Source organism: Pelodiscus sinensis, chromosome 3 (assembly GCF_049634645.1).
Source record: "Pelodiscus sinensis isolate JC-2024 chromosome 3, ASM4963464v1, whole genome shotgun sequence".
Lineage (NCBI taxonomy): Eukaryota > Metazoa > Chordata > Testudines > Trionychidae > Pelodiscus > Pelodiscus sinensis.
In genome coordinates, this window is record NC_134713.1 from 142,693,003 (window position 1) to 142,707,438 (window position 14,436).

The 14,436-nt window shown below is 41.6% G+C and overlaps 1 protein-coding gene across 3 annotated transcripts in view; it reads left to right on the plus strand.

The window, feature by feature from the left end:
- The window catches only part of DNAH8 (dynein axonemal heavy chain 8), a 615,913-nt gene that overhangs the window by 429,877 nt on the left and 171,600 nt on the right, over positions 1 to 14,436 (plus strand). For all 3 annotated transcript variants that reach the window (XM_075925079.1, XM_025186355.2, XM_025186358.2), the window contains 3 exons: positions 2,256 to 2,493; positions 5,678 to 5,820; positions 9,903 to 10,037. In XM_075925079.1, the coding sequence (XP_075781194.1) occupies positions 2,256 to 2,493; positions 5,678 to 5,820; positions 9,903 to 10,037 (516 nt within the window). The remainder of the gene's footprint in view (positions 1 to 2,255; positions 2,494 to 5,677; positions 5,821 to 9,902; positions 10,038 to 14,436) is intronic.

The window sequence follows — 14,436 nt, forward strand, 5'->3', positions numbered from 1 at the left end:
ACCTTGGAGCTTTTCCCTTTGGGTATGTCTACACTGCCACCCTAGTTCGAACTAGGGTGGCTAATGTAGTCATTCGAAGTTACAAATGAAGCCCGGGATTTAAATATCCCAGGCTTCATTTGCATCTTGCCGGGCACCGCCATTTTTAAATCCCCCTTAGTGCGGACTCTACGAGGAGTAACGGATCTCTAATTCGAACTACCTACTCCGTGCCGCGTGTAGCCGGGCACAGAGTCCGCACTAAGGGGGATTTAAAAATGTTGGTGCCCGGCAAGATGCAAATGAAGCCCGGGATAGTTAAATCCCGGGCTTCATTTGTAACTTCGAATGCCTACATTAGCCACCCTAGTTTGAACTAGGGTGGCAGTGTAGACATACCCTTTCTGAGATCTATTGGAACACTGGGTTCAGTGGGAGTTTTGGTCTTACATCTGGAGACTTCTTGATTTATGAGTCCTGCCTAGTTTGTGAAGATGTTTGAAGGAGTCTCAGTTGGCGTTGGGTAATGCAAAGGCATCAATAAGCCATGCAGTCTTCTGGCATTTGTGTGTGTGTGTCCATGTGCATACTTGTGCACACCTGTATACTTTCTGAGGTAATTTGTTGTTTTGTTTCTTGTACTTGGACACATGTTTGTCTCTTTGTCAAAGGCTGGAAATGGATGACAGGAGAGGGATTACTTGATGATTTCCTGTTCTGTTCACTCCTTCTGGGACATCTGGCATTGGCCACCATTGAAAGACAGGATAGGGGACTAGATGGACCTTTGGTCTAACGTAGTATGGCCGCTCTTATGTTCTTACATTTCCATGTATTTTTCCTTTTCACGATGGAAGGGAGACCAGTGCTTTCATGCAGTGTATTGATCTGTTTGTGGTAGAAAAATATGTCACGGATTAGCATTACTTTTTCATCTTCTACCATAGATTTAAGCATTATGGCTACGTCTAGACTGGCATGATTTTCCGCAAATGCTTTTAACGGAGAAGTTTTTCTGTTAAAAGCACTTGCGGAAAAGAGCGTCTAGATTGGCACGGACACTTTTTCCGCAAAAGCACTTTTTCGCGATTGGGGCTTTTTTGCGCAAAACAATACCGCGTTGTCTACACTGGCCCTCTTGCACAAAAGCATTTGCTCAAGAGGGCTTTTGCCCGAACGGGAGCAGCATAGTATTTCCGCAAGAACACTGGCAATCTTACATGAGATCATCAGTGTTCTTGCGGAAATTCAAGCGGCCAGTGTAGACAGGTGGCAAGTTTTTCCGCAAAAGCAGCTGCTTTTGTGGAAAAACTTGCCAGTCTAGATGCAGCCCATGAGCTAAGTTCACAGGTCTTAGATACTTAATTACCACTGTGATTTATAAAACCTCTACTTAGTTGCTGCCAAATGCTGTGTGGCACCTAGATTTCCTTAGTGCACATTGGGTTTTTTTGCCATAAAAGTACTGTAGGCACCTATGTTATGGCTTCTGAGCATGCATGATGTAGCCTCATCCCTCTGCCTAACTTGCCTGTGGGACCTGATACAGTAAGCATGCTCAGAACTTCCCTGCTAGATCAGCCCTTATAGGTGAGCTTACACAAAATGGCTACATGATGATTTCCAACTGTTTCAACAGTGAAGGCTGAAGGTGCCCCAATGGTAATTAGAGCACTCACCTCAGATAAGGCAGGTCCCAGTTTAATTCCTTCTGCCCCTCAGCTAGAAGAAGGATTTGAACAAGAGATCATTCACATTCCAGATGAGCACTTTTATCACTCAGTTAAAAGTTATCACACTAGACATCACTACCACCTTGTCCTCCTGGGCTTCTTTTTAAAATGGGGTGGGTACCTCACACCAGGACCAGGTTTTCCACTGAGAATCCCAAGGTAGTTTTCTACAAGATAAGGGTGGGCTTAGAATATACCCTTCAACTTGGAATTTCCTATTGACTATTTTAGGTGAGGAGCTGCATAGCATGTTGGTTTTTGTCAATCCTATTCTGAGATGTCTGTCGTGGTATAGGGAGCCTGGGTAGGAAACTCAGGCTTTATGAATCCCAGTGGTTTTATGACCACCAAAAAATTAGGTGATAAATTTGTTCTGTGAATTTAATGGTTTTATTGTGTATTTCCTTTTTATAATTTTGAGTTTGACACTGTCTTTTAGCAAGCTTGACTGGTTTTCAAAATGAGTTTAAGGTCTGAATATATATCAAGCTAAAAACCGAATGCAGTATTTTCTTAATGATTTTTTGTTTGTATTATTTCCAGTCTATTAATCTTTTGGAGGGTCTGATTCCCTCAAAGGAAGAAGGCGGTATTTCATCTCCATCACATCTTCATAAATTGTTTGCTTTTGGATTAATGTGGAGTTTAGGGGCTCTTTTGGAGTTGGATAACAGAGATAAACTGGAAGCCTTTATTCGAGCAACTGATAGCAAATTAGATTTGCCAGAAATCCCTAAAGGCACCAATCAAACAATGTATGAATTTCATGTTACTGATTATGGTAAGAGAAAAGACATTGCTATTCTCTTTTATATTAAATACCATTTTTCGAGTAAATGCGGTTGGTTAGAAATACAAAAATACTCCATAATGACATATTATTTGGTCATATGATCAGAGGTTTCCTTTCTTGCAATGACACTATTAACACACTAATCTTATGGAATCTAAATGCAAGTTATGTGTTGGATATAAACAGTGGAGGGGTTAAAGTCTTTTTGGATTAATAATAATTTTGATACCTCTTGATTTTAATTTTGTTTCCATGGGTTCTTTCTTTTGAAGTTCCTTAATTAGTCTACACATTTTTGAGACTGTTATTTCTGTATTAGATTAATTTTATCTGTAACATTTTTTAAAATAAGCAGTATTAGTTCTTCTGTGAATTATTGTGCACATATAAATATTCAACTGCAGGTATATGTGCATCCAGTGTATATGAATCAAAACTTTTGCCAGCAGTTCTACTGGGCGATGCATGTGCCAGTTCCTGATGCACTGAGATGAGGGCTGTCACCAAGGTCACAGATTTCCTGACCATGAGTGATATGCTGCCATGACCCAAATGCAAAAAAAGCCCAGGAAGACATACTTGGGAATTTCTTCATGTGGAGTAATCCCAAGTTCTTTAACCCTCCTTATGAAAGAGCTTGAAAACAAACTGTAATTTCTAGCTGACCTTGTGTCTCAGGCATGTGCACACAAAACCTCCTGCTTTTTAGGACATAGCAATCAGCTTATAGTCTTAAAAAGGTAATTTTATTAATAAAATACAAAAAAATATATATTTGGGAAAGCATATTTGGTTGCTAGGTGTTACAGAACAACCGAAGAAAGGAAAATTAAAAGCAGAGAATTGCTTCCCTGAAATTCAGTTTAAAAGTTAGTTACATGGGTTCACAAACCAGAAAAAAAAGTAACTCAATTGCTAAATATTTCCTAAATATATTATATATTAGAAAATATAAATTTTCTAACTAAATATTTCCAGTTCTACTTATATCCTTCAAAGTTTAGTTTTTTCCCCCGCTTGGACATGTATATTGCATTGCTGGAAAATCCATTCCTTGTTCCAGGATCAGTCCATTTTTCTCCCACCTCTTGCTTTGAACACTCACAAAAAACTGAAACAGGCAAAACCTGTTTTTCCATTAAAAAGCCTCTCACTTCCCATTGACTCTCCTGGCTCCCTGACAACTCTTCCTGGATACCCACTGTTTCTGGGTTTTAACTCTTTACAAGCAATTTAATTAACTGAATGGCTGGGTTGTCTAAAGAAAGAGCGGTACCCCTTCCATCTATGATAAGGGTATAAAATGGGCATGTTCACCAACTACCTGTTAAATCCTTCTCACTCCTATGGCAAGAGTTGGAGCCCATAGCATTTGCTTTCATTATCCAGCATTTCAAAATTCCTACCATGCATATTTATATTTATTTTGTGTAATATAGTTAGGTTAACAAGTTCAGTATTTTGTCAGGTAAATCCATAAAGTATTATGGAACAATCCCCACTTTTTTATGCAATAAGACTGGCATATAAGTGGCTTGATTTGCTTTTGTGAGATTTGCTTTTGCCAAATGCCCTGTTTCTAGATCCTTCTCCACCAAAACAGAAAACATAGATTGCTATTTCAGAATTTACCATATGAAAGGGGTGATGTGTCTCCCATTAGAACTTATCCCAGGCAGAGCAAAATTCAGAGTCCATAAACAGTATCCTTTTGTCTGTTTGTGATTCAAGGAACAAGTCTGGTAAGAAATGTCACTTTTTACCTTCATCATCAGCCTCCTCCAAACATTCCATGCTGTCAAGAGCTTAAAGTCTTAAAGTTCTCCAGTACCAATTTGTATCACCACAAATCGACACTTATGAGCTGCATTTGCAGTGGCTTTGTTGACTCCATCCTCTTCAAGTCTGTTGAGATTGCTGTCTTCGTCTTTAGCAACTTGTTCAGTTCTGTCAAAATTGATAGACAAACACTTATTTGCTTTGGTCCACTGTACTCTGCTTCCCTTCTTGTCTGAAAAAGGTATTTTATGGCTCCTTGGTTGGACTCTCCTTTCCATGATCAATTTACTGTCAAGACAGGGTCAAGTATAGAATTCCCTCAAGTTGTATGAAACACATTTTGAGTTAGGAAATTATCATCTATAATATTTAGAAAATCCCAGGGTGTATAGTATCATTTTAAGTTTCCATCCATGTAGATTGCTATTTAATTTGGAGTTAATAGTGGTCAACCAGTCATTATTTCATTACTTTTTGTTCAACACAGAAGTAACTTCCTAATGCCATATGGAACAATGATGCCATTTATTAATCTGGTAGGAAAGTCAAGTATTTCTTTGGTGAAATCCTGTTTATCTATAAAGAATGTACACAGTTCCATTTTTCCTGAACCTAGTAGAAACAAAAAAAGGGAGGCTCAGAATCCAAGTCTGTCTTTCCATTGAGTACTGTGTCCAAAAGAAGCTTTGTCACTCAGTTTCCTCTCAGGGGCAGTCTCGCAACTGCTTCTCTTACTTTCTGTTATTTACACACACAACTGAAACCAATCAAACCATAGCCCTAGCACTTGTCATTAGTACCAGGGAAACCCCTCCGCCCACGCATTTTAGCTCTGGGTATATTTGTCATGTGGCTCTGTCTCTTGGATAGTTGCTTCCTATTATTTCCATACTACATAAAGCATTCCTATTACCACATAAAAGGCAGGGGAGGATTTCTGCATAAGTCCATGGATCTTCTGCCCAATAAAGGGGCCCCTGCAAGAACAATGGAAATCTGACCTCATCCTCTGCTCCTTCTTCTCCCAAGGGCCCGCAACCCAACTCTTACTCTTTCCTCTGACTCGCTGCCGCCTTCCTAAGCCAGATAATAGAACCCAGACATAGTGAAGTGAACATATTCCCTCTTTTGGTTTGTGGCAAAGGAGTGGAAGAAGTTTGAAGCCTCCCTACACACTGTGTTTCCTGGCCCTCTTGGTAGGAGACATGGAAGAAAAAAGCTTCTTTTAGAGTCCGACAAGCTCACTCCCAAGACAGCTTCTTCTGCTACTAAACTATCTGTTGTTGAGCTGTCTGTGGGTCCACTGCACAGAGACGAAAACACAGTATTTTGATTAGTGAATTTGATTAGTGAATTATTAGGTGCTATATTTTCCATTTGTTGCTCTTTTTAGGTGATTGGGAGCACTGGAATAAAAGAGTTCAGGAATATGTTTATCCAACAGAAAGTATTCCAGAATATGCATCTATTCTGGTTCCAAATGTCGACAATGTCAGAACTCAGTTTTTGGTAGAAACAATTGCGAAGCAGCACAAAGTAAGTACACTATTTATTTATTTATTTATTTATTTATTTTTATGTATTTATTTATTTGCAAAGCTAATATATATGATGTAACATAAAGAGACTTCCTTTCCTAAAAAGGAGATGTGATAATCACTCTTTATATTTTCTACTTCAACTCAGAAGTCGTACGTTTTATTTACATGATTTACTTTTGTTATCTAAAAATTTGCCTCTTACAAATGTCTCTGGATCCCTAAGTGCCACAGTGTAGAAAATGTACTTATTGTTCTCACTGAGGGTGCACAAAAATAGTACAATAAGTTCAAAACAAAATGATAAACCAGAAATTGATCCAATGCACTGTGATAAGTTGTTCACCCCATATTAGTCCTGTAAAGATTAAGGAATTTAAAATAAAGCTGACTGTTTAAAAGACCATTGAATTAGCCATACACACAAAAAACATGTTAAATATAATCCAAATAACCCATGCCTTATTTCCTCTCAGGAAAGAGTAGGGGAGCTCTGACCATCAGTTCCTGAGTATCAACAGACTAATGCTCTCTGAGATGAATGTGGAAGGTGGGGATTTCATAGTAAAGGGACATCCACTAAAATAGCCTGCCTTCTATCTTGGTTGTATTAAATTCTTTCAATGGGAATGCAATATCTGATCCCAGCTGTCATAAAAGTATGAAGGAAGAGATAGATTCTTGTGTAGTCTTGAGATTCTAAATCATAAAAAACTTTCAAGAGCAAAATCAATATCTTGGAAGTCTTTGGAATAATATAGTTTATTTAATTTCAGTGAATAAAATACATTTATTGTTCTTACTGAAGATTTGCAAAAAATAGTACATGCAGTTCATCATAAAATGATAAACTAAAAATTGATGTAATGCCATTGTAACAGGTTGTTCATCCCACATCAGTCCTGTAAGGGTTAAGGAAGCTGAAAAAGAGCCAATTAAGATAATAGGTCACATGTAAATGTCTTAGGGTGCAGAAGCAACCCCTAATTGGAAAACAAAGCTCAGGCTACACCTACAGTGCAGACTTCTTGCGCAAGAAGCCTTTTGCGGAAGAGATCTTGTGCAAAAATGTCTTGTGCAAAAATCCAGACTGCTTGGATGCTCTCATGCAAGAAAGCTCTGATTTCCATTTACAAAATGGCCTCCAGGGCACCTGTGCTTCTTCTGATAGGCTGTTTTTGCGCAGAAAGGAGTTATTCCTCATAGGAAGAGGAATACCTATACCACAAAACCCCCTCTGTTCTGTCGATTCACTGTAAATTTTCTTGCACAAAAACATGCTTGAGGTGTGGACGCTCCATGGGTTTTTGCACAAAAATGGGCGTTTTTGCACAAAAACCCTGTAGTGTAGACGTAGCCTCAGTTGAACAGGTGTGTGCTGGGCTAGTATAAAGCCAGGAAGCCAGAAACAGAAATGGGGGCTGTGTGGAAATCTGCAGTCATTCTCTATGCACTAGAGAGGGAAGGAGGAAACCTAAGAAAAGCGTTAGGATCCTACAGCATGGCCCTGAGGGTAGTGTTTCCAGAGAAGGACAGAGAAGACAGCCTATGGATGATGAATTGGAAGCAGCCCAGACAAAGTCCTTGGTGCATGTTATAGGCTCTCTAGGTTGGAACCTGGAGAAGTGAGTGATCCTGTATTCCCCTACCAGCAACTGACACACTGGCAGTGCCTGGACAGCAGATTTTGTGAGACTGTATACCTTGGAGGGAGAAATGCTGTAGTTAAGGCAGCAGCTCCTGTAGTGTAAAGGAGCCACAGAGTGACAGAGAGGACGAGAGGAGAAAATCACAAGGGAAGGCATCATACTTGGAAGCTAAATAATCCTCAGAAAAGCCTGGAAGAGGTGCCACAGCAATGAGTGAAGACAGTCACTGAAATGTTTCAGTCAAATTTCCAATTAAATAACTGTATAATCTCTCAACCCAAAAAGGACATCACACCTGTAAAAAGTAATTCTAGCCAAAAACCTCAATAATTGGCTAAATTAGGAAAACGCAAGGCATGAGATGGCACTTATCCAAGGAAGCAAAATGTATTACAAAATTCAGTAGCCTAAGAAAACTATCAAAGTTATCCCAAAGTTGATTGCAATGGGTCTCCCTTGCTAAAAGTGGGAAGGAATGTTTTGTGGTTAAAGCAGTGAACTCTGACTCAGCAGATATGGGCACAATTCTTGACTCTGCCACAGACCTTCCATACAATAGGCAAGTCACTTAATCTTTATGTTCCTTATTTCCCTATGTGCAAAATTATCTTTCTTTTTTCTCACCTTCTATTTGTTGTGTCTGTTAGACTGAAACCTCTTCCAGAAAGAGACTCTCCTCTCAGGTGCTTGTACAATATCAAGCACAGTAGAGCCCCCAGCTGTAAGCATTATTGTAATAGAAATAAGAAACAATAATTGTGATCCCTTCAGAAGGGGATTTTTACCCAGCATCTCCTGCTTTTCTGTGATACATAGTTTATACCCCCACTCTTATAGTTTCAAGAGGCATAGCATTGCAGCATGTCTCTTGGCTTAGCCATTATCCCCATTTCAAGCAGTCCTCCAGATCTTCTGTCTCCAGAGCAACAGTCAGTGTCAGTTTTCTTTGATCCCAAACTTTTTTTCCCCAAAATGTGATTTATTATGTTTTCAGGTGGCAGTGAACAATTTAAAATCTCTTTTTCTCTTCTTCCTCTTCCATCTTGGATTCAAGTAATTAGCAACATAAAATTCGGTCACATGGATACACTGCTGCATCGCCACCCCAGCATATATCAGGCTAAATCAAAACAGTGTTCTTAATGTGAGACAGTTTTTGTAGGCTCTTCAAAGGTGAATTATGTCCTGCCTATCTCAGCCAACTGATTTTCTCAGTGCCAGGGCATGGGGTTTAGAGTTGGATGGGTGTGTTGGGTCAACCCTTCTCCTGTAGAGCAGCAATTCCAACAGAAAAACCTGATCAAGAACTTCTGAGCATTTTGGGAAGAGCGTCTAATGATGAGGACAACATCATCTAACTAGTTCTGGATGTAAGTCCCACAAAGGAAAAGTCCATAATAGGACAACTAAAGTTCCTCACACATACATATTAAAGGTGGTTCTCAGATCCCTGATGAAGGAAACAGGCCTCCTACCCAGTTCTTCTTTTTCTTATTATGAATTGGGAGTTACATCTTTGAGTGATTACTCATGTGCATTCAAATTAGGTGTGCACGTGCTGCGTGCATGGATTCTGGAGCCTTTTTTCCGCAGCAGTATCCGTCAGGGCAGCAGGGAGCACCCTAGAATGGCGCCGACATAATGGTGAATAAGTACCCCTGCTGGGGTACAACAAATAGAAGGTGAGAAAAAAGAAAGAACTTTAAACCCAGAAGAGCTTGTCGAGACACCCCACAAGGTCATTCCTGAAGGAAGATAATGGGAATTTATTTTTAATTCAATTTGATTTTTTTTTTTGCTATCTACTAACCTAAGTTTACTTAGGGAAAGGGAAAACTTGGATGTATTTTCATCTAATTTATTCTATATATTTCTCTAAATATTGGAAGAGATGAAGCACTGCATGTGTATCCCGATCTGGCAGTGCTATTGAAAAGCTCACATCAATGGCACCGGCACCCATCCTTAGCTGGTGTTGACGCAGGGACAGTACTTGAAAAAGAACAAATATTGCTTAGTATTGATATAGAGATATAATGTGATTTTGTTCCCTTTTTGTTCTTCCTCTGTTTGAAGCTTTTTCCTCCTATTTTTGGAGGGGTCTCCCTGAAGTGGGATCTCTTGAAGTCTTTTTTATCAAGGGTCTTGATTCCTCTAGATACATCTCCCTTTGTTTTCTCCTCCTCTGGCTCCTAGTCTCATGGGATGGAGCTTCTTCATAAGAAAAAACAGTTACTTACCAGTTACTTACAAACAACCAGTAACTGTTGTTCTTTGAGATGTGTTGCTCATGTTCATTCGAATTAGGTGCGAATTAGAAGGAACTGGGGGAGGGGATATAAATATCCTTTGCTTAAAATAATTTTCTATACAGTAAATAGTTTAATTAGCAGTTTTGAAAATATTTCTCTTTTTAAAAAATGTATTACAGGCCGTTTTGCTCACAGGTGAACAGGGAACTGCAAAAACTGTAATGATTAAAGGTTATTTGAAAAAATATGATCCTGAAGAACATTTGTCAAAATCTTTAAACTTTTCCTCTGCCACAGAACCATTTATGTTTCAGGTAAAATCATACTCTTACATAGTACTAGTGTATTTTTTATTTTTATAAATATTTGAATTGTACTTTACAGTTCTGATGATAAAGGCTGGGTTTTCAAAACTCCTAAATGATTTAGAAACACAAGTCCAACTGATTTATGTTGTTGGACTTAATTTGGGGAAGTTCCTTAACCTGTTTTATGAAGGAGATTAGACTACATGATCACAATGGATATTATAGGGAGCATTTCAGGTACTGAGGAAGGCAAATTATGCCCTTCTAAAAAGATTTCTGTCCCTTATCGTTTCCCTGACACAAATTAATTACTGAAGTTTAGATGCTAAAAAGAATGAATAAAGTGAAAAAGGTACTGGAGAAACTTTTATGAACTTTATTTAGTAGTCTCAATGTATCCCATTTTTCTGACACAATCACTCCCAAAGCCTCCTTAAAGTGAGCTGTTCAACCTCCAAGAGATGGCTATGGGGAGGACAGCACTGAATTATTCAAAATAGTCAGGGCCAGCATTAGGGAAAATTTATATTTTGACAACCCTAACCTCCACGGGCACCCCTTTGATTCCTGGCACTCATGGTCCCCAACTCCCATCACCTTCAGGCCCCATAGCCTTCCCCCGGTGCTTAATTTATATTGAAAGAGTTGCCAGAGCTTAGCCCCAACACAAATTAAGCACTGCATGGTGAATTTTGAGGGATACATTGTTGATCATTTTCTTTCTGTTAGCAATTCTTCTCAACTACACACACGAATAGTTAATAACCAAAATATAATTTAAAACAATTTGTAATTTTTTCTCTCAGAGGAGACTTCAACACGCCCAACAGTTATTTAATATAATTTGAGGTTATTATCTTAATGCTAATGATCAGTGGTTAGAAGTCTTTTTTGCAGCTTTGGAAAAATTCTTCTGATGGCATGAGACAAGGCAATTTAGTCCCAAATGCTCTGTGAATAATTCCAAATGACATTTAAGTTCCAGGGGAGAGAGACAGCCTATTTATGAAATGAGAAGAGAAACTGGTGACAAAAAGAAAATGATCAGTTCTTCTTTGAGTGGCCCCATGGGTGCTCCACTCTAGGTGTTGGGTCCATCCCGGCGCCGCTGGTCGGAAGATTTCAGAGCCATATCTGGCTGGACCGCGCGTGCTCCCTGCGCCATGGGGCATTCGCACCCTTTCTTATATGTGCGGTTTGTGCCCCCCCCCCCCGCCAGTTCCTCTCAACCATCCTCAGTTGCTGGCGGAGCTTTGTGATCTCTCCACAGATGCATAGCATTCTGTAAAGAAAAGTTGTAAATAGTTAATCTTTGCTTGTTAGTTAGTTCTTAGTACTTTAGATAGTTAGTGTTCTAGTTAAAAGAAAAACAAACTAAAAAGAAGATTGCTCTCTTCAGTTAGTTAGGCGGTTAAGTGATTCCTGTCAGTTTCACCAGCATGTCTGGATCACCAAATTTTAAGAGGTGTACCCAGTGTAAGGAAGCAATGCTGGCTTCCGATGGGCACGCGGTTTGTATTCGCTGCCTCGGGGAGTCCCATGTCCCTAACAAATGCATTCACTGCTCCAAGTTAACTCCTAGGGCACGGAGAGACAGAGATCTACAGTTGAAACTCTTTCTATGTGATAAGGCTCTTCACCCACTACAGACCTCCCAGCAGGAATCATTACAGCCTCCTAAGAGGAGAGCATTATCCCCTGGAGCATTGGCGGCAAAAAAGAAGAGTCTCTCCTACCCACTCCCTGCCCACAGTTCCCCTGCCTCCCATAAGTCAGGGAGACAGACCGGGCACATCGGGGAACGGCCGGCTGACGGATAGGTCAGTTACACTGCAGGTGACAGGATCATCTAAATCATCTAAATCACGCACAGCATCCGCTCCACCACCGGCCTCCCCTCCTCATACAGAGCACAAGCAGGCTATGGCCCCTTCGGGCAATAAACGAGCCCCACCACAATTGCCACCAACAATGCCGCCAGAGAAGGCACTGTCCCCGAAACAGTGGGACTTGCCAAGATCAGTGCCGGAGCTGGCACTGATGGCAGCTACTGAGTCGGTGCTGCTTACAGCTCCGCAGGAGCGTGTACCATCCTCACTGGACAAGAGGCAGCACCGGGAGGCCCCCGCTCCACGGGGCGCCGAGGCGATGCCGACGATACAGCTGGTACCACTAGAGGACAGCTGTTCTGCAGCACATCCAGTGCCGCGCGAGCTGCCCCACTCGGTATCAAGAGCACACTCCCACTCTGCTCAGGCATCGGCACCGAGACAGCAGGCAGCCTCTCCTTCTTCCCCGGACCCACATACTTTATCAGGGGAAGATAACCATGCTAACACAGTGGGAGACATCTCCGCTGCAAGAGAGCACTTGCCATCAGTTCCTACAAAAGCAGCTAGGAAGTCGATCCCTAGGGTTCACTCACTGTCTCCTTCACCAGTGTTTTCAGCGGCACTTTCCCCATCCCCATATCCTTCCTTAGAAAGGGGAGCTTACTCTTCTGCATATAGGACTCCGCGGTTGCTGCGGCGACGATCCCGCTCACGGCATTGCTATATATATAGACGTGTTTCTCCATGCAGATCTCGTTCTCCAAGCTACTCTCCTCCTAGATCATACCGTAGCAGACATGGATGCAGATATTCCTCCAGAAGATCATCTCCTGGGTATGACTATTGCTACCACAGAAGCTATCGCACCTCTGAGAGACAGGGCAGATCACAGTCTCATTCTCACTCTTGCTGCTGCCATTCATCTTCTTATAGACAGCGCTCACCACCTGCCTCCGCTCATCAAAGGCCGCAGGCACTGGGACCTCCTCCTAACGCCCCCTCAGTGTCAATTCTTTTGGAACCTGAAGTGGGTCAAATCTCAGACACAGATGAACAGACGCCAGCAGCTTCCCCTGAGGATAGCCAATTGTCTTCTCCCGATGACGTGGTTTTTGTAGTAGACTCTTCACCACCGGATGATACCCAAGAATTTCAAGTCCTCTTAAAGAGGGTGGCATAATCACAGGAGGTCCAATTAGCGGTGGTACAAGTGAAACAGTACAAGCTGTTAAAGAATTTGCACCCTAGACAACAATCTAGGGTAGCATTACAACTAGACGAGGCAATTCTGGAGCCAGCTGCAGAAATCTGGAACACACCAGCCTCCACTACTCCATCATGTAAGTGAGCTGAGAACAGATATTTCATATCATCGAAGGGCTCTGAGTTTCTTTTTACTCACCCCCAACCCAATTCTTTGGTGGTGGATGCAGCTCTGCAAAGAGTAAAAAATCCACAAGTAAGGAATTCAGCAGCGGACAAAGACGCAAAGAGACTAGACGTATTTGGACGAAAAGTGTACTCCTCCTCCACACTTCTCCGTATTGCAAATTATGCAGCGCTACTTTCTAATCTTAGCTTCGATAACATCATGAAATTAACAGAAATTGCTCAAAGAATTTCTGAGACTGACAGGGTACTCCTCCGATCAATACTACAGGAGGGTTACGCATGTGCCAGGGCAGGTTTGCAGATTTCCATGGATGTGGCCAACACAGGGCGCGAACAGTAGCAATGGCAGTGTCCATGAGAAGAGCTTCATGGGTCGCAACAGCTGCTGTACCTAAAGAGCTGCAATCCAAGGTCCAGGATCTTCCATTCGTCAGGATTAAACTGTTCGCGGAGAAGATGGATGAGGTGCTCCATACAGGGAAAGATTCACGAGCCACCTTATGCACGCTTGGGTTGTGTGTTCCACCTTTCCGCCATAGACGTTATTTTCCATTCCAAAGACATTAAGATTACCAATTTAGTAGACAACAAAACAGTCCGTATGACCAAAGCCACTCCAAACAGAGGATGCAGCCCAGACATCCTCAGCCATCTAGGGCGAACAACGTAGTGACACCCAAGCAGCAGGTTTGACTCCCAGGTCGGAGGCAACCTGAAAGTAGCAATAAGAGATCCTCCGGAACAAGGCTTTATTCCGGAGTATTGGGCCAGTCTAGATGCTTTTTTCCGGCTTTTCCCCAAGCCGGAAAAAAAGTGGCGGACATGTTTATTTAAATCCGCAGGGGATATTTAAATCCCCCGCGGATTTCCCTATGCTGACTTAACTGATTTGCATCCCTTTTCTGGAATTTGTGGCCAGTCTAGACGTAGCCCTGTTGTGGTCAGAGACACCAATCCCATATTTCACCACCGGCTGCAACCCTATTACCACCAATAGGTCACCATAACATCAGACAGATGGGTATTGGAAGTGATAAAATCCGGACTCACTATTCCATTCACATCCCTTCCCCCTACCACCCTGCCTACCCCGTCCCTTTTCAGGGACCCATCTCACGAGAACCTCTTACAACAAGAGGCCTATCGCCTGTTATCCATCAGAGCGATAGAAAGGGTCCCAG